Here is a 20,656-nt window from a genome sequence, read left to right as displayed (position 1 = left end):
CCGGAGGCTGAACAGATGGAGGAGCTGCTCTCCTTTGGAGTGAAGTCACGTGCCCACAGGCGAAGGTGGCAGCCCAGAGCGCCCTTCCCCCTCTGGCCGAAGGGGCCTCACCTGGCACAGGTGTCCCCAGGTGGCCGAGCGCGGGGCCACCCGGCTCTCCTCCCGCTGGGAGCCGGAGAGGGGAGAAGAAGAGGGGACGGGGGCAGGCTGGCCGCCGCGGGGATCCGGAGCTCGCTGGCCGGGCACCCGGCCGAGGGCACCCCGCGGGGAGAGGCCGCGCCTCCTCCCGGAACTGGCCGGCGGCCGGCGGGATCGGCGGGATCCGGGCGCCGCGCTCTGCGCCGGGGGCCATGGAGGTCCTGCCCGCGGGCGGGCGCCCGGAGCCTGAGGCGGGGCCGGAGGACATCGCGGAGGAAGCGGTCCCCGCAGGGCCGCCGGCTCCCCCCCGGCGGGAGCCCCCGGATGCCTGGGAGGGCGAGGAGGACGCGGAGCCCGGCGAGCGGCGGGGCGGGCGCACCGGCCGCACGGCGTCCCTGGTGAGCGGGCTGCTCACCGAGCTGTACAGCTGCACCGAGGAGGAGGAGGCGGCGGCCGGCGGGGGCCGCCCGCAGCGCCGCGACAGCCTCGACAGCCCCACCGAGGCCTCGGGCTCCGACGTGGTGCTGGGCGGGCGCGGCGACTCCCGGGAGCTGCAGGAGCTGCAGGAGCTGCGGGAGCGGCCGAGCCTGCGGCACCAGCGGCTGTACCTGCGGCAGAAAGGTGAGACCGGGAGGGGGCCTGCGGGGCTGGGGGTCTGCGGGGCGGGGGGCCACTCGGAAGGAGAGGCAGCAGCCCCCCACCTCCACCCCGCGCCCCGCCCTGCGCTCCCGGGCCCCGCGCTCACCTGTGCGCCCCGGGCCTGAACGGTCCAGCGCGCAGGTGTTAAGTTCGGGGTGTCTCCATCGGTGTGTTGCTGGCGTCCACAGTGTCACGGAACACGACTAGACGTACTTCTTACCGTCCCCCCCGCCCGCATCCCCTTGGAGCCGCGGAGCGCAGCCCGGTTGTTGGCGTGGCAGCCGCGGTCCCCGCCCCGCGTGTCAGCGGAGGCTCCGCGGGGAGAGGCAGTCCGGGTTCTGGTGTCGCCGGAACAGCTGTTAGGAGAGGTCTGGGGTTTCCGATAAGTGCACGCGACATAGGGCGCTGGGACCCGTGAGGCATCTGGGGGCTATTTTATTTTATTTTTTAGTGTAAGTAATCCGCCTCCCTGGGCACCCTACTTGGGGATAGTGTTTGACCAGGGAGGCAGAATCATTCCATAATTCGGTTTCCAAGCAGAACGTGTGAATTCCGTTTCTACCGGAACGGCTGGTTTCAAGAAGCTCGCTAGATGGGCTTTTTATTAGTGGAGGGCCCTAGTGTGTTGGCATTATCACTTGGAGGATGTTGATGTTATCGGCTGGAAAGGTCATCTGAACATGGCCTTGGTTTTCAGGGCGTGAGGAGAATTTGGTGTTTCTTTTGTCATTAGACTCTAATGCTGTGTCCTAATTGAGATCGCTCTCCCCTCCCCCCAACTGTTAGTAAGTAGTTTGCCCTTCTGGCACTAACTCAGTTATTACAGTTGTCTTTATTAAAACAGATAGGTCAAGACTTCAATTTACAAAATGAAGTGAGATGTGGAAAACAGGCTAAAACCACAGCATTTCTTGAATTCATGTCCTTGTGCTAATCTATCAGGGGAGAGGGGAAAAGAGAGGTTGCATACTAGAATGATATCCTGTCTGCTCCAATTGAAAAATCAGACTAGCTGGTGCTAGAAAACAAAAGGAAAGGAAAAAACATAACCAGAAAAGGAATAAATCAGTCTGCTTTCTCAAATCTATGTAAACAGCTTGCAGCTTCCTCTTTTGGCTTCCCAGTGAAGATATTTTTCCCAGCTGATTGTTACAAATGACTTCCACCTTCCTCCCCCTGCCTGGGACTTGGCTGGAGTTGTGCCATTTCGTTTTATACAATTATTTGGCTGCTCTCAGAGCGTCTGTTTATGCCTGGAGTTCTGTAGGGCAATAGTTCTTTTAGAACCCAACAAAATCAATCTTGGAGAATCATGATTTGGCTTTTCATTACCGAGCAAATTAGGTGGATTAATAGTAATTACTTAGTAATTTCCTTTTGGAAGAGGAAATACGGCAAGCTAATTTTTAAAGAAGTAACACTACAGCTTTGCAAGTGGATTTCAAACAAGTGACCACTGTAATAATAATTCTTTTATTTATTTATTTAAATTCTTTATTGTTTAAAGTATTACATAAGTCTCCTTTTCCCTCCATTGACCAACTACCGGCCGCCCTCACACCCCAGCACATGCCTCACCCCCCTATCCCCCTTGTCTGTGTCCATTGGTTATGCTCATATTTATGCATGCAAGTCCTTTGGTTGATTTCTTACTCCCTCACCCCCTGCCTTCCCTCATACTTTGGACAGTCTGTTCAATGCTTCTGTGACTCTGGTTCTATTTTTGTTCAGTTTATGTTGTTCATTATATTCCACAAATGAGTGAGATCCTGTGATATTTACATTTCTCTGACTGGCTTTTTCGCTTAGCATAATGCTCTCCAGTTCCATCCATGCTGTTGCAAATGGTAAGAGTTCTTTCTCTTTTACAGCAACATAGTATTCCATCGTGTAAATGTATAATAGTTTTCTGTAGTAATCATTCTTAAGACCTGTAAGTAAGTGTTGCCCAGGTCTCAGTCTTATTGCATGGTTAGTTGCTTGTTAATCTTTTCTTGCAGTCAATTCTGTAGGATGAACAAGATACCATATTCTAATAGCTACACCTCCTCCTACTTTATCAATAAACACCATTAGAGTACTAAGAAAGAAATAATCAGGTGACGGAAACAGCTGTCTGCTTAATTTTACAGCTTATTAGGTTACCTATTTTGTTTTGTGTGTGTTTTTTTCAGGGTCAAAAAAAAAAAAAAATCAGTATAGTGCCTAGTAGGAAGTCTCATATAATGCATATAACCTGTGTATTAATTCTCTCATTTTTTTCTGTTAGAGATTTTGCTGTAGCATCGATGTAGCACCTATTTTTACATATTTAACATGTGTGGGTCCTTTATTTATTTTTTTTTAAGAGTCAGGGTTTTGGTTTCTTTTCTTTCTTTTTTTTTTTTTTTAAATATATATTTTATTGATTTTTTACAGAGAGGAAGAGAGAGGGACAGAGAGTTAGAAACATCGATGAGAGAGAGACATTGATCAGCTGCCTCCTGCACACCCCTCACTGGGGATGTGCCCGCAACCAAGGTACATGCCCCTGACCGGAATCGATCCCGGGACCTTTCAGTCCGCAGGCCGACGCTCTATCCACTGAGCCAAACCGGTTTCAGCTGTGTGGGTCCTTTATTTATTTGAGGCACCAAAATAGTTTCTCAGGAAATCTACACTCTTCTCAGTGTTTTCGGGATGAACTTTGGAGTCAAATGTTTGAGCTGATATCCTGCTACTGTTCCTTAACTAACTGTGGGAACTCAGGCAAGCTATTTAACCTCTCTGTCTCATTTCTCTCACTTATAAGTAGGGATAATAATAATACCTACTTCACAGGACTGTACTGAGAATTATATAAGTTAATGTGTATAATGTGCTCAATAAGTGTTAGATATAACAATAATATTTATTATAGACACTGGGATTCCTTGGTATGAAAATTGTCCATTGTTTGTCACTTGATGATCTTATTTTTTCCTATTTATTTAAAACTGTGCTAGGAGTTGTAGCTGATGCTATGGGGCATACAAAGATAAAGAAGACTTTATTTCTGTCTTTGGGATGCTTGTATACCAGCAAATCATGATATACATTTCCAAACTCAATCCTGAAGATTTCCCCATATTGGACACTACATATAATTCAGAGACCCACAGAGATGTAGGTACCTTAAGAGTCACTGAAAAAAAATGACTCTTTTGTGGAAGAAAGTATAATTTAAATGCAAGATGATAGTCCTACCCCTAGAAGGAAAAATTTTAAACATTCAAAGAAAGCCTATCTGCTCTCTCTGAAGGAATCTAAGAATGAAGAGCCTCTGATCTCCTCTGGTAGCTGGTTCTCATAGTTGATCATTCTTAGGACCCAAATAGTAAGGGAGCTCTTATTTCCCATGACATGCCACCGTGTTTGAACTCAGGGTGAGAGAAATAACTGGTCTGTGTTCTCTTCTTCATAGCCATTCCTTATTCTTATTTTAGTGCTATTTATGTTAATGTTTATAAAGAATATTCACATTTGTTTCTCAGAATAACCTAGAATCCTAAGCATACTTTTGAGTCTTGGAGCACGACCTTGCCTGAGATCACACAGGTAGTTGGTTGGTCCATGGGAAGTTCGTATTCACTGAAGGTCAAATAGCATTCTCCAAATGACGTGGTCAGCTATGACAGAGGTTAAAGCAACGCCCTGCACTTCTCTTATACAGACCCACAAAGTTCACTTCCTCTGACCTCTGAAGTATTTTTCTTACTTTGGAACATTTCTTTTGTTCTCTTCTGATCCTGTCTAGTTTCTCCAAATCATTTTCAACATGAGTAGATCCAACCCCCACACAGGACCTCTACTGAGGGCCTAGCCAACGCCAAGCTGGGTGGAAGGCTTTCCTGCCTGGCAGGCCACACTGTGATGACTGCCGTCATGTCAGGAGTGACAAACAGCACTCCCAAACTGTAATGATCAGTCACATGATGATTGCTGCCACTTCCCATTCCCAAGTCTTTTTTCACTACTGCTGTTGAGAATATTAGCTTTCTGAATATAGAATTATCTTTAATTTATTCATTTAAAGGAAATTTACTTTCTGCACATTTGAAAAATCATACAGAGTCTCAGAGATAAAATATTGTACCTAATATTCAAGCTATTGGAAGGCGGAGTATTTTAAAACAAAACCAGTATTTTCACATTTATTTGCATTAGAAAATGTGGCAGTATTATTTACTTTTGACTGATTATTTGTGCCGGGCCAGCTCAGCCAAGAGTTCGGTGAGCCTTACGGTGAGTGAGGGCGGTGAAGGATTGAAGAAAAGACAAAGAGAATAAGCTGGTCTTATGGATCTCCTGTGCCTGGCTGAGGCCACAGAGAAGGATCCAGACGCCAAGCTCATGCTTTATTTTATTTTATGGTCAGAGGTAAACAAGGTAGTGGTTACCATGGTTACAGTGTTCTTGGTGGCTTTGCCAAAAGGTCAGTCTGAGGCTTAACCCTATAGCCGCTCCCTACAATTATTTACAAACAAAGGTGAATACTTTAAAAAAATCAGTGAATGAAATAAGCCAGCCAATGAAAAAACAAAACAAAACACCACATGATCTCACTCATTTATGGGTAATAAGGAACATTATAAACTGATGAACAAAAAGATAGATACAGAGACAGTAAAGAAACAAACAGACTGTCAAATTACAGCGGGGAGGGTAGGGAGATATGGGGAAGATAAGAGATCAACCAAAGGATTTGTATGCATGCATATAAGCATAACCAATGGACGAAAAACTCGGGGGAGGGGAGGAGGGCATGTATGGGAGTAGGAGGTGGGGTGGGGGATTGGTAAGGTATGTACACATGTAAATACCTTAATAAAAAAGTGAGAAAAAAATATTTATTAGGTTCTGGCTGGTATGGATCAGGCCCTGGCTGGTTTGGCTCTGTGAACAGAGTGGACTGAAGGGCTGTGGATTCTATTCTGGTCAAGGGCAGGCACCTCAGGTCCTGGTCGGGGCCCATGTGGGAGACAAACAGTCGATGTGTCTCTCTCACATTGATGTTTCTCTCTCTGTCTCTCCCCATCCTCCTTCCCTTTCACTCTCTTTAAAAATCAATGGAAAAATATCCGTCAGTGAGGACTAACAATGACAATAAAATATTGATCAGGTTTATCATTGATGCAACAGACTCAAAAAGATTATTTTCTTGCAGCTTAGCCTCTAAGTACATTGATGATACCAAATACACACGCCAATTTTCAGGCTAGGAAAGGAAAATTTGCAACCATAGCTAAATATGGTAAAAGTCAAGAGTCTTTCTTACATATTACAGGTAGATAAAATTTATTTTACAGTGTTTGTCTCATTGACAGGGCAAGAAATGGATGAGTGAATTCTTTGAGCAGGATATCTTAACCGAATACTGAGTGAGAACCCAGAATTACCTGCACAGATGTTCTAGAATCGAGATAATTATCTTATAATTAGTATCATGTTGGCATTTGTATTCCTCTCAGGGTGTTTATCGTTCTGTTTTAAATCTTCTTTTTGGATAGACACTAATGAACTGAAGACGATTCTCCGAGAGCTTAAGCACAGAATTGGCATTCAGTCGGCAAAGCTGCTCCGGCAGCTGAAGCAGAAAGATCGGCTTCTGCATAAGGTCCAGAGGAACTGCGACATCGTGACCGCCTGCTTGCAGGCCGTGTCACAGAAGAGAAGTAAGTGCTGGAGTCGGGTTAGCCCTTTGGCCACAGGCGACTGGAATGGTAGTGAGCCGAGCCAATAGTAGCGTTCTTTAATCTGTTGAAAAGTTTTAAATGGAAACTTATCCCCTCAGAACTAAGAACTAGGAACTAGTTTTGTTTTTCCCCCCCAGTTAAAATGTATGTTGCATGTCTGAAGTTACAAACTTAGTTTTTTTATTCTCAATTTGCAGCAGCACTTCACTGTGACATTGGTTATTTTTACGTGATGCTAAACAATGACAAAAATCTTTATTCTGAAAACAGCACCCAATAGATACAACCTAAAAGGCATATCTTTGTTTTTGTATTCTCGTTGTGCTTAGTAAGTGGATTAAAAACTGATTTAAAAGGAGGCTTTTGTAACAGGATCTTACCATTTGCTCTGAGACCTGAAAGGGACAAAATACTTTAACAAACCCATCTATAGGTAATCTGGTCATAGCTAAGAGATGCATGGTTTGTTAATTGAGTTAAAACTTGTTAAATTACTTGTTAATGCATGTCAAATACCAGATAAAAGCTTATGGATTAGTTTTATATTCTCCATGCAGTCATTTTATGTTTTATTCTGCTAACGTGTCCCTGTTTTTGTTTTGTATTCTTTATTAACATGCAGCATGGCAGAACAGTATGTTCAGGTATGGTAAATACAGGCACCAACGAAGTGTTTTGCTAAAACAGCTGTGGCAACTTTTTAGGTGCATGTGAAAGTTGCCTTTTCCTGTTCCTTTACTCTGTCACATTTAATATGTAAAGTGACACCTCTTAGAGTTTTTTTTTTTTAATTCTAAATTAAGATATGTTTCTTTTTATAAAACAATTTTCAGGGCATGGGTAGTTTCAGATTACATTAATGGTTATATTCTATTCTTATGTTTATTATTGGAAGAAAGTACTATGTTTTCTTCCTGCTCTTTTATTATATCACTGTTTGTTATCCCCAAATTCTTCTTCTTGCTGTTTACTAAAGAAGGTTTCAACTTAATGTGTATTAAATACAATGATGCTAGATTATCATCCTATATAATACAAGGCTAATATGCAAATCGACTGAACTGCAGAACGACCACTTGCTATGATGCGCACTGACCACCGGGGGGGGGGGGGGGCAGACACTCAATGCAGGAGCTGCCCTCTGGTGGTCAGTATGCTCCCACAGGGGGAGCGCCACTCAGCCAGAAGCTGGGCGCAAGGCTGGCAAGCGCAGCGGTGGTGGTGGGAGCCTCTTCTACCTCTGTGGCAGTGCTAAGGATGTCTGATTGATGGCAGGGAGTGGGCCCAAGCTGTCAGTTTGGACATCCCCTGAGGGCTCCTGGATTGTGAGAGGGCACAGGCTGGGCTGAGGGACCCTCCCACCAAGTGCACGAATTTTGTGCACCGAGCTTCTAGTAATGACATAATGGTCCATGTGAGAAGCAGGAATGTTGTTGAGTAGACTTTTTTTTTTTTTTAAAAAAAGCATATGTATTTTAATTGATTTCAGAGAGAGGAAGGGAGAAGGGGAGAGAGAGATAGAAACATCAGTGATGAGAGAGAATCATCGGCTTGGCTGCCTCCTGCACAACCCCCACTGGGGATGGAGCCCACAACCCAGGCTTGTGCCCTGACTGGGAATTGAACCGTGATCTCTCGTGGTTTGTGGGTCAATGCTCAACCACTGGTAACATGGGCCGGGTGTTGAGTAGACTGTTTTTGAATAGAGTTTTCTCCAGAGCCAGGAACTTGTCTGAAATAGCAAGAAAAGGAGGAGGAAATAGCTATGTAGATGTGTGTATATCTATGTCTGTCTATAAAACATTGGCATGCATTACAGTATCTGATGTTTCTCCATGGATTCTGATTGATTCACAAGTGCCCAGTAGATATGTTATCATTTTCCTCTTTTATTTTAAGATACAAGTTTTGATTTCGATATTTCTCTTTTCACAATTGTGTTTTCATCTACCCATTATTGTTGCTTGTATCAAAAGTTAAAAGCACAAAGTGGTAAGTGCACTTTGTGGTAAGTGGAGTTTGGATGTGTGGGATAGCATAGGGGAGATGGAGCCAGTGTGAGGAGACTGAGAGCAATGTCTGGCTAGAACAGGACCATGAGCTGGTGATTACCAGGGACTGATAGCCATTTAGGATTTGAACCTTCCTGCTTGATGAAAGGACCAGCATTTATGTCTTTTTAGAAAAATGTGTCCATAAGCATCCGTTTAACTTGTAAATTAGTGAATGCACACTTCCCATTGTTGATTTAAGACATAATGGTGCATCAAAATGACCACTTTCAGCATATGATACTGCTTTATGATGTAGATAAACAGTGTTAGAAATTTGATTAGGTGGTTCTTTGAAATCCCTTTTAGATCTCCAGAGGTTAGATGTTTTGTGACTAAATGCTTGCTTTCGGTAGTTTCACTTTTTGCCTCTTTCCTCAAGTCCAATAATAACAATTAGAGTTCTGAAGAGTTGAGATTTTACTGTCACTCTGAACTTTCATTTTAGTAGTGATTGGCACTGATGCATTCAAATACACGTCGACTCATTTACATTTAATATGCAAAAATCCAGATAACCTTTCCCCCTCACATGGATTCAGTGCTTATAGTCCTTTCCATAAGTGACTTTCCTCCTTCCATAACCTACTTTGGAATACAACTCTTTTAATATTTATTAAAATGGGTTATTTCCTGTTGATAAATTAAAGAGGTATAATAATTTTGAAATAATCATAAGTAAGTGTGGATTATGAACCAAAATGACTAGATCGTTTTTATTTCTAACAGAGATGATGTAACTACTTAGACTTTATAGTTCCTTACACTAAGCCTTATGGTAGAATCCCTTTATTTTAAAATGGGTGGAATAAGAAAAAGATCAAAATTTGCTTTATAGAATAGCAGATTTCCCCCTTATATTTACTCATTCATCTAAGGATAATCATGGTATAACCAATTTAATATTAATAATAAAATCAATGCCCTAGCTGGTTTGGCTCAGTGGATAGAGTGTTGTCCTATGGACTGAAAGGTCCCGGGTTTGATTCCAGTTAAGGGCACATGCCTGAGTTGTGGGCTCAATTCCCAGTAGGGAGCATGCAGGAAGCAGCCAATCAATGATGTTCTCTCACCATTGATATTTCTACCTCTTTCTCTCTCTTTCTCTCTCTCTGATATCAATACAAATATTAAAAAAATAAAATCAATAATAATAAGAATGGCAGCAGCTGTAACCATTCATTATATACTTGCTTCCTGCCAAAATGTTGTTTTTATCTCATAGCAATTCAAATAAATGTATGTATCTTTAGGCACATTGTGTTAGGAAACTGAGATTCAGAAAATTTAATTTGCTAAAGTCTCATAGATAAGTGGTTGAGATGGAATTTAAAGCTAGATACCTCAAAAATCTACTCTTTCTACCATAAATTGTGACAAGAGGGTTCTATTTCTAGCAATTAATTGATACTTCTGTAATATTATTAGAACACTAGAAGTCTGATACACGAAATACAAAGAGCAGGCCTTCCTTCTCCCGGCTGCCGGCACTGGCTTCCTTCTGGCACCCGGGACCCGGGCTTCCCTCGCAGCCCTGGCTTTGTCTGGAAGGACATCCGAAAGGACATCCGGTCTAATTAGAATATTATACTTTTATTATTATAGATGGCTGTCACAATAAGAAATTTGTAACATGCATAGGACATAATAGAATGTTCAGGTTTATGTATTCTGAATATGAGTCTTTGTCAGATATGTGTGTTGCAAATACCTTTTCCATTGATTTTTTTTTAGAGAGAGTGGAAGAGAGAGGTAAAGATAGAAATAGCGATGTGAGAGAAACACAGCAATCGGTAGCCTCCTGCATCCCCTGACCAGGGCCTGGGCTGGGGACAAGCCTGCAACCAATGTACGTGCCCTTGACTAGAATTGAACCTGGGACCCTTTGGTCTGCAGGCTGATGCTCTATCTTTTGGCCAAACCAGCTAGGGCTCTGCTGTTGCTTTCTCAAATTTCTTAGTTTTTGAACAAGGCGTCCATAAATTATGTAGCCAGTTTTGCCGTTATGGCTGGTACTTTTTCTATCCTGTTTAAGAAATCTTCTTTCAATAGCAAACTCATGAAGAATTTCTCCCACATTATTTTCTAGAAGCTTTATTGTTTTGTTTTCATATCTAGATCTAGATCCACCTGGAATGGATTCATTATGCTGTGTAACATGAAAGGACTCCTATTGCATTTTGTCCACATGGATATCTAATGGACCCAGCCCTGTTTATTGAAGAGACCATTCTTTTACCATGGCTCTGGGGAGCTATCTATCTGTCTATCTATAAAAGCCTAAGCGACTGTTACGATGTGTTGACTGAACTATTGGTCGACCAGTCGCTATGACACACACTGACCACCAGGGGGCAGACATTCAATGCAGGAGTCTTCTAATTTATAAATATGGTATTTTAAAATTTATTTGAATATTTTACAGTTTTCTATGTAGAGGTCTTTTGTATATGTTTTATTAGAGTTATTCTTAAGTAGCTCAGATTTCTTGGTATCTTTTTAAAAATTAATGATCTGTTTGTTTCTAGTACATATAAATATAGTTGTTTTTGCATATTGACCTTATATCTAGTAATCTTACTTTTTCTCTTTTTTTATTCTAATTATCTGTAAGTTATTTTGTATGTTTCTAAGTATATAATCTTCAACATCTGTGAGTATTGTCATGCTGGGGGTCTTAATCCAGCATCTAAAAGGGGTTCCAGAATCTGGAGAAGGTGCTGTATGTAAATTAATCAAGAGTCCAGAGACAAAACATAATTTTGAAAGGCATATTTGGGGCGCCAGAGGAGCTTGGCTAAAGAAACCAAATTCTCCCTTGTCTCAAGGACCCCTGTCTTTTTATTTACACAAATTGTCCTAAGGCAAAGTAGATATACACATAAAGGCCAGGGTTTAGTTTACAGAATCCATTGTCAGATTGGAAGAACTGCCTACAGCTGTTCAGGTGTTTGGCCAGTAGGAGGCAATAACATGTAGATTGAAATGCCCTCAGCTGTCTGGCAGCAAGCAATCCTTTATGCATCCTTTTCAGGTTTGGGAAATGCCCTCAGCCATTTCCAGGTGATTCAGTCCTGCTGACATGCTGGAATTGGCTTCCGGTACTGTCAGTTGTCTGTATTTAAAGATTAATTTTAATTGAGAGGGAGGAAAGGAGAAAGAACAAGCAGGGGGAGATTGAGAGAGAGAGAGAGAGAGAGAGAGAGAGAGAGAGAGAGAGAGAGAGAGAGAGAAACATATGCCTGATCAGGGATCAAACCCCAAACCAAGGTATGTTCCCTGACCAGGAGCCAACCCTCGACTTTCTGGTGCATGGGATGGCGCTCTAACCAACTGAGCCACACAAGCCAATGATGGATTTCTTTACCATTCTTTAATGTCTTTTTCTCATCCTGTGCACTGGCTAGGATCTCTAGAATAATGTTGTTGAATTTATTTTTATTTCTTTAATATTTTATTGATTTTTTTACAGAGAGGAAGGGAGAGAGAGAGAGAGAGAGAGAGAGAGAGAGAGAGAGAGAGAGAGGGAGAGGGAGAGAGAGAGAGAGTTAGAAACATCAATCAGCTGCCTCCTGCACACCCCCCACTGGGGATGTGCCCCCAACCAAGGTACATGCCCTTGACTGGAATCGAACCTGGGACCTTCAGTCCGCAGACCGACGCTCTATCCACTGAGCCAAACCGGTTTCGGCTCTAGAATAATGTTGAATAGGAGTAGAGACAATGGGATGAAAATTTTTGTTTATGTTCAACCTAAGAGGGAAAGTTTTCTTTTCATGTTTCACCATTAAGTGCAATGCTTCCTAAAAGTTTTCTGTAGAAATCCTGTATCAAATTAAGGAATTTCACCCTGGCCAGTGTGGTTCAGTGGCTGAGCATGGACCTAGGAACCAGGAGGTTCAATTCCTGGTCAGAGCACATGCATGGATTGCAGGCTTAATCCCCAGTGTGGGGCATGCAGGGGACAGCCGTTCTCATCATTGATGTTTCTACCTCTTGCTCCCTTTCCCTTCCTCTCTGAAATAAAAATATATATGTATAGTTTTAAAAACTAAGGAATCTCCTTGTCCAATTTGCTAATATGATGGATTTTAACATATACTTTATTGGTGTATTGAGCTAATACGATGAATTTTGTATATTTTATGGAATGTTAAAACATCTTTGCATTCTTGGAAAATACTAAACAACATATATTTATATAATCTGGATTTGGTCTGCTAATATTTTGTTTATGATTTTTACAGCTATGTTATGAGTGAGATTAACCTATAATTTTCCTTTCTTGAAATGCTCTTTTTAGAGCTTGGGAGCTTCATAAAGAAGTTACGGAGTATGCCCTCCTTTTCCATTCTTTGGAAGACATTGTGATAGACTGGATTATTTTTTCCTTCATCTTTGGTAGAATTCACTAGCAAAACATTTGGTCTAATTTTTTTTTTTTTTTTTTTTTTTTTTTTTTTTTTTTGTAGGAAGGGCTGAAATTATGGAATCAACTTTAAACAAAATATTATAGGATTATTTGTATTTTTAACCCTTTGCACTCCGCTGTTCCCTCTCAGGGGACATCGGAATTCTAGCATATCACTCGGATGTCCCCTCTCAGGGGACATTGCAGTTTATTAGTGATTACGGGGAGTTGAGTTAATTCAATGCACGTTTCCGCCACAAAGTAGCATCGAGTAGCTGGTAGCCAATGTCCAGAATGGTTCGGAGTGCAAAGGGTTAAATTTATTTTTGTATTAGCTGTGGGAAATTATATAGAATGCCCATTTCACATAATTTTTCACATTTATGGGCATAATATTCTTTGGGATCCTTTAGTGTTTTAAGATACTAAAACAATCTCACTGATTTAAACAGGAATTCACTTACTACTTAAAAATATTTTTATCATTGAGTGTATCCTTGTAAAGAATATTCTAATACATGTATATCTATTTTAAAAATAATTAAAGATCTGTGTATGTGGCTATCTACTTATCAAGATTGAATAATAGATATTACTGTCATGTTAGAAGTCCCCGTGTGTACCTTCCTGGTTGAAATCTGACCCACATTTATGTTAATTACTAGAGGCCCGGTGCATGAAATTCGTGCGTGGGTAAATTCTCTATGCCTGGCCGGCGATCGAGTGTCTGGTGTGGAAGGGCAGTTCCCAGCTACCTCTGGGCCCTGGGCAGCACCTGGGCCCTGGGGCCCCCATGCACCCTCCCTCCCCCTGAGTTACAGCACCCAAGTCCCCATGGGGAGATGCGGTGAGTGCACCCAGACGCCATGGCCATATGCCATGGGCCAGGGCACAGCGTGGGCCACTGGGCCGCCCAGCTGTGCTGCACGGAAGCCGGGTGGACAGTGTGCTCTCTCCCGGCCGGCCTCGCAGGCTGGCTCCTGTGCAAACCCACAGGGAGCACAACCAGCCCCTGTGGTCCCAGCGACTGTGGCCTGGCTCAATCGGAAAATGCTGCGCAGGTGCCTGGAACCTGAGCATGAGTGGTGGTGGGGGGGCAGGTGGTAGTTGGGAGGGGTGGGGGGGCTTCCTTCTCTGGCATGCGAGCCCTGGCATCCCTAGGGAGGGTAGCAGGGGGAGTGAGAGCGAGCTCGGTGAACATCCGCATTCTCACAGCACCTCTGTCCCTGTCAGCCCCGCCCCCAGGTAGCTGGTGAGAGAGGTCGCAGCTCATCGCTGATGCCTGCCAGGTTCCGCCTCACCCCCAGGTGGTCAGCACATGTCTTAGCAAGCAACCGAACTCCTGGTCTCCTGGTCGAACTCCCAGTCGAGGGGACAATTTGCATATTAATTGGGCTTTTATTATCAATATATAGGATTCCCTTGTTCTTCTCTATCATTCTTCCATCTCCTGTGTGTATTCATAAGCAACATACTCTGTAGTTTTGAAAAACTGAGTAGCAAACCCAAGCCTCGTTTGTAGGGGAAGGATGATGTTACCCCTGTTTAATGAAAGCTCTCAAAAGACAAACAGTCTCTGGGTCACACAGTCTGAGGTTGGGTTTCCCTGAGAATGCGCAGGGACCCCCCTTCTGGGAGAGCCGGGGGCAAGGTTATACATGAGTCATGTGACATCTGCCAGGGCTAGTTGCTGAATGAGCAGCTAGGCTGGGGGAGTGGCCTGCTTTTTATTTTTGATTCAAAGCTCACCATGACTTTGCTGCTGCTCTCAAAAGTAGGTCAAAGCTGAACACGGCCGTGGACATGGAGGGGAAGGGAGAGCAGGCACTTCCTCAGCATGCCATGAGATAAGCACAGACGAGAGTCCTGGGCGTTCTGTGCTCATGTGAGAAAGACGGTGCAAGAGCAGGAAGCCTCGCAGGCGGACTGTTCTCAGGACAAGTGTCGCTTGAGCCACCCTGCTCCCGCCTGGGCTGGTTGTGCTGTGCCTGGGACCTCCCTTCCCTCTCATCCTGGACGCTGTCTTTGTCTCTCTCCTCTGTTGGATATCTTGCTTTCTGTCTTCTCGTGTTTTCTTCTTTCTTGACTGTTGTTTTTATATTGTTGCCCATCACAACTTTTTTAGGGCTTGTGTAGGAATGAAAATGTCTTTATTAAATCCTCACTTTGATTGACAAGTCTGAAACTTGTTTCCTTTCATTCTCTCAAAACTCTTAAGTGTCTTGTCACTGGGCCATTTTTCCATTTTGTCATACTTTACTTATTCTCCTATGTATTGTAAATTTGCGTAATATTTAAAAGTACAGTCATAATTTTTGAACCTCCAAATTCTGAGAAATTAGTGTGGCTTTGAAAAAAACATGTTTCTTTGTTATTGCAAAGAAAACTGTTTTTTAGGGGGAAAATCTGAATCTCAAAGTCATAATAATTTAGAGCTAGAAGAGCACTTAAACCTGATTTCTGTTTTCTCCGAACCTATGCCTGAGCAGAGTGACACATGGGAGAGTAAATAGTGTGGCTGAAACTCACTCAGAGGGTTGGTGACTCAGTCCAGGCTCCCCTGGTTGGTGGGTGCCCTTGCTATCAGTTATGACCAAAGAAAATTCAATCTATGGCCAGTAGGGGGAGCTCTTTTTCTCTTTTATGCTTTCCCAAGACCTGCACATTTATGTTCCCTGTGTTGTCAGAGCTTGAATCCTGGTTCATCCACTTTCTGGATGTGCCATTTCGTGCAAGTTCCTTAACACCCCTGAGCTTCAGTTTTATCATCAGTAAAGAGGGGATGATATGATAATAACCACTTCATAGGGTCATTGTGAGAACTGAGTGAGTTAAAGTATCTATATAAAATGCTTAGAACCGTGTCTGGCTCTATTATTTACTGCTATTGCCATTATCTCTGCACCGGGGATGTTAAAGGCTGCCTTTCCCACCATCATGCGCATCCCTGCCTGTTTAAGGCAACTGTGAAGGTTGCTGGGACTCTTCACAGTAAATGAAGTCAGTGGGATGGGGTTAGTTGAGGAGGAGATATTGAATAATCGTAAGTAGGGATTTTATAATTTATCAGCTCTTTGAGAAAGGATGGCTCACTTTTCTTCAATAACATAGAAGGAGTTGCTACTCCTTTCAGTGTTTCATTTGAGATGATAATATGTAAATATGTTTTTCAGACACTTGTTATGTATCAAAGTAGGCAACTGTCCGTGTGTGCAAAGGCAATAGGAACAAAAGTAAGAACCAGCAAAATCCTCCTTGAAGCACCAGGAGGCATTTCAAAGAAGAAGTAGGGTTAGAAGGTGATTGAAATCTGCCGTGGGGATGAGGGGAAGAGGGCTGGAGAGACCTTCCAGGCTGAGACAGTGGTGCAGAGGCTGTGAGAAGATTGGGTTTCTCAGGTACTTGTCTAGCATTATTGGATATAATTTAAAAAATATATATTTTATTGATTTTTCACAGAGAGGAAGAGAGAGGGATAGAGAGTAAGAAACATCGATGAGAGAAAAACATCGATCAGCTGCCTCCTGCACACCCCCTACTGGGGATGTGCCCACAACCAAGGTACATGCCCTTGAGCGGAACCGAACCCGGGACCCCTCAGTCCGCAGGCCAACACTCTATCCACTGAGCCAAACCGGTTCTGACATGGATATAATTTTTTGAGGGAAATGGAAGAAGTTGAGGCTGGAGTTTATATTGTGTCTTGTAGCACCACTGCTGAGTGGCAGAATGGCACAATTGGATTTGCATGTTTCACAGGTCACTTGGCAGCAGGCTGGAGAGGGTGAGTGGATGTGAGGAGTATCAGGAAGAGGCTGATGCAGTAAGCCAGTGGAAGTGATGGGCCCTGGGCCAAGGAGCTCTGGGAATGGAGAGAAGGCAAAGGGAGGCTTAGGAAGAGATTGGATTGGACTGGGAGGGAGGTGTGGGAAGAGGAGGAATCTGGGACTGAGGGCCTGGCGAAGGTGTGGGAGGGACCAGTAAGTGCTTGCAGCTGAACTCCTGGCTCAGAGATCCACACAGGCCTGCTGGGAAGAAAGAGCCATTGGAGCCGAAATCGGTTTGGCTCAGCGGTAGAGCGTTGGTCTGTGGACTGAAAAGTCCCAGGTTCGATTCCGGTCAAGGGCATGTACCTTGGTTGCGGGCACATCCCCGGTAGGGGGTGTGCAAGAGGCAGCTGGTCGATGTTTCTCTCTCACCGATGTTTCTCTCTCTCTTTCTCCCTTCCTCTCTGTAAGAAAATCAATAAAATATATTAAAAAACAAAACAAAACCCAAAACACTAATCCTATAGGATCAGGGTTCTACCCTTAAAAAAAAAAAAAGAAAGAAAGAAAGAGCCATTGGCGTAGGAGCGCCAGGAAGCAGAGCAGTGCCCAGGAAGCTGCCAGAGGACAGAGGAGAGTTTCAGAGGTGCAGGTTTTTCCGCTCTAGACCATTTCTTCAGAATTAATAAAACACATGTGCATGCATCTGTAATTACCATAGAGAAGTCAAATAGGAAGAGAATCGTAAAGGGCATTGGATTTTTGCCATTTTAAAACGACATGCGCAGAATTTCTGTTTAATCAAGCGATGGAGACAGAAGCCACATAACACTCGGCTTCCATAGCAAGGGTGTGCTGTCCTTTCCCAGGGTGTTGGGCGGTGAGATGGGATGAGGACTAGGCTTGTTCTGCCTTCCTTGTAAAGAGACTTTTCCACCCCACCCCACCTTTGGCTAGAATCGATGAACCTTTTCTCCTTCTGAACCCATTTCCTATCCTAACTTCTATAAAAGCACACATATTTTATTATGTTTCCTTTTTTATTGGGGTAATTTTTCTCTTTATAACATTAGACATAGATCTTCTGGGGGAAGGACTAAATCATCATAGGCTCATTGAATGTTGGATGGATGGATGGCTGGCTGGCTGGATAAATTGGCTCCAAGTTACCGTGTGTGCACATGTGAAGCAGATGCTTGTTAATGAGAGCAAGAGAGACTGGCTAGAACAGGCTGGGCGCTTGGGAACAACAGTACGTGTTTGGAATTACCACTTGGATAAATGGGAAAGGGCCTGATGAGGAAGGAGCAGCCTCCAGATTGCTGAGATTGGAACTTTGTAGACGGTAAATGTGCATTGATTTTGTGAAGTTATAATATCTTAGGCTCTTGGAACCTCAGAATGAATCTAATGTAAACCACCCTTTGAACAAGGACTCTAGGGTCCTTCCTAGTGTTGTTTTGTAAGTCAGTGAGCTAGATACAAGATGCTTTAGCAAGCTAATTAATTAGTAGTCTTTTCTTGTGCACGGGTTCAGAGCAGAATGTCAAATTCTGAACCAACACATAGAGGAAGTTCTCTCTATTTTATACCTTTTGTTCTTCTTCTTTGCAGATTTTACAAAGAACTCTGTGTAAGTTATTTTTTGCAGATAGTTTGTGACCTTGGATGCATAACGAACAAACACTTGGCATGAGAATATGGGAATATTATCAGTATCATCATTAGCTTGTTATGGCAGAGGGCTAGCTTGAAAGGTCAGACAGCTAAGTTTATATATATATATATATATATATATATATATATATATATATATATATATATATATTTTATTGATTTTTCACAGAGAGGAAGAGAGAGATAGAGAGTTAGAAACATCGATGAGAGAGCCTCCTGCACACCCCGCACTGGGGATGTGCCCACAAACAAGGTACATGCCCTTGACCGGAATCGAACCTGGGACCTTTCAGGCCCCAGGCTGACGCTCTATCCACTGAGCCAAACCGGTTTCGGGTAGACAGCTAAGTTTTTATCTTTTCTGTTATTCAAACTAAAACAGTTATTTTACAAAATAAGAGACTGAGAATAACAGAGTTGACCTACAGAATAGGAGTCTGTCTAAGAATGACAGAGTAGTTCAAACAGCAGTTTTCCAAAGGAGGGATTACTGTGCTTCACTGGCTAGATTGAGAGCCATGTGAGAGTTTGGCCATTTGGCAAGTACACATTTATTCACTGATAATGTTAATATGCTCTTACCTAACACAAGGGTGGAGCGAGGAGAGAAAAGTAAGTTGCATTATTCTAGTTTGAAAATCTGAAAAGTTATTAAAAAATTTATGTATCAGGCAGCAGGAGAATAGCAAAGGCAGGTAATTCAGCTGTGTTGTCTTTATGGAGTATCTCTGTAACAGCATTGCACAATTTTATCTTCCAATTTCAAATATGCACCTGACTCTGTCTCCTTCCCCATGTTGCAGGAGGTTTTTCCCTACTTTCTCGTTGGCATTTTTGTCATCGTTTTTACTTTCAGTGGATTATATGCCTTTGAACAATAATGTAACTTAATTTTTTTTTTCTGGTGAGTGCATGAACAAGTAGGTGTTTGTAATGAACTCTGTATAGGAATATATTTTGATACCTTATGTTGGAACGTAATAGTTTCTAATGAATGCACCTCATAGCCTGTTGCCTGGCGTTTCAGACAGATCTCTTATAGTTCCGTCCAATATTGCCTTTTAAACATCATTTGCAGAAAGGTGTGCTCCAGGACATGGTCACTGAGGCAGCATCAAAGCTTGTCGTTGGGTCGAAACCGGTTTGGCTCAGTGGATAGAGCGTTGGCCTGCGGATTGAAAGGTCCCGGGTTCGATTCAGTCAAGGGCATGTACCTTGGTTGCGGGCACATCCCCAGTAGGGGGCGTGCAAGAGGCAGCTGATAGATGATTCTCATCGATGTTTCTAACTTTCTATCCCTCTCTCTTCCTCTCTGTAAAAAATCAATAAAATATATTAGAGAAAAAAAAAAAAAAAAAAAAAAAAAGCTTGTCGTTGGGCCTGCAAATCTCTCCTGGAAGTTTCACATGCACTCCAAGTACCGTAGCTGCGCACGATTGCGTTTTGCATGTCTGGGTCCTCCAGCTGAAGGTGGAAGGCAGAAAGGGCCTTCTTTTCACATTTAGTGCCACGACCCAGGGCCCAGCAGAGGACAGGCTTGCTGCTTCCTCTGATCTGGGATTGGACTCTCTGCTTCCTGGCTCTGATAGTCAGCAGTTTTCTGATTTGTGAGAGGACACCGTTCCTACAATCAGTTATGTAATATTCTTAAAAACGAGTGGAAAAGAGCCACAAACTAATTTCTTGTTTCCTCCATACATATTGCCTCTTTGGGGTCAGCTCTCTTTTAGTCCACAATGCTTGCCCTCTTTGAGCTTTTTTTTTTTTGCCCTAATTCTCCTAAAATCACCCATAAAGGTAAAGGGACCCAACACTCAACCCTTGTAATATGGGGAGGTTTGTAGTCCTCAGGTGTTGGGTGATGGGTTGTTTTTGGGTTTTTGAGATATAATTAACATATAATATTATATTAGTTTCAGGTGATGTTTGTATATATTGCAAAATGATTACCACAATAAGTTTAATTAAAATCCATCAGCACAGAATTCCAGATGATTCTGTGCTTTTATGAAAGAGGCTTTTATGTTTTGTGTTTGATCCCCTGTGAAGGCCCCCAGGGCTGCAGCTCTCCTACAGCAGACACGGGCTTTCATGGAGCTAAGCAGTCTGTACATGTCTATACCAATAGGTTTCTTTTGCTGCTCTTGGAAAGCTGTGGTAATGATGATCCTCCCTTTTAGAAGAGAAGCTACCTTTGGGAGCAGTGTTGGGCTGTGAGTTCAGGGGTCCCGGATTCTGTTTGAATACTACTGGTTTTTC

General features: G+C 43.1%; 1 protein-coding gene across 1 annotated transcript in view; it reads left to right on the top strand.

Moving 5' to 3' along the window:
• Window positions 1–20,656, top strand: part of TBC1D30 (TBC1 domain family member 30) — an 81,666-nt gene continuing 61,010 nt past the window's right edge. The window contains 3 exon segments of the mRNA XM_084877579.1: window positions 1–324; window positions 327–759; window positions 6,306–6,470. Of these exon segments, the coding sequence (XP_084733705.1) occupies window positions 16–324; window positions 327–759; window positions 6,306–6,470 (907 nt within the window). The 5' untranslated portion in view covers window positions 1–15.

Source organism: Pipistrellus hanaki (assembly GCF_964339955.1).
Source record: "Pipistrellus hanaki genome assembly, chromosome: 3".
NCBI classification, from domain to species: Eukaryota; Metazoa; Chordata; class Mammalia; order Chiroptera; family Vespertilionidae; genus Pipistrellus; species Pipistrellus hanaki.
The sequence above is the reverse complement of the archived record's forward strand: the minus strand, read 5'-3'. Positions and strand labels throughout refer to the sequence as shown.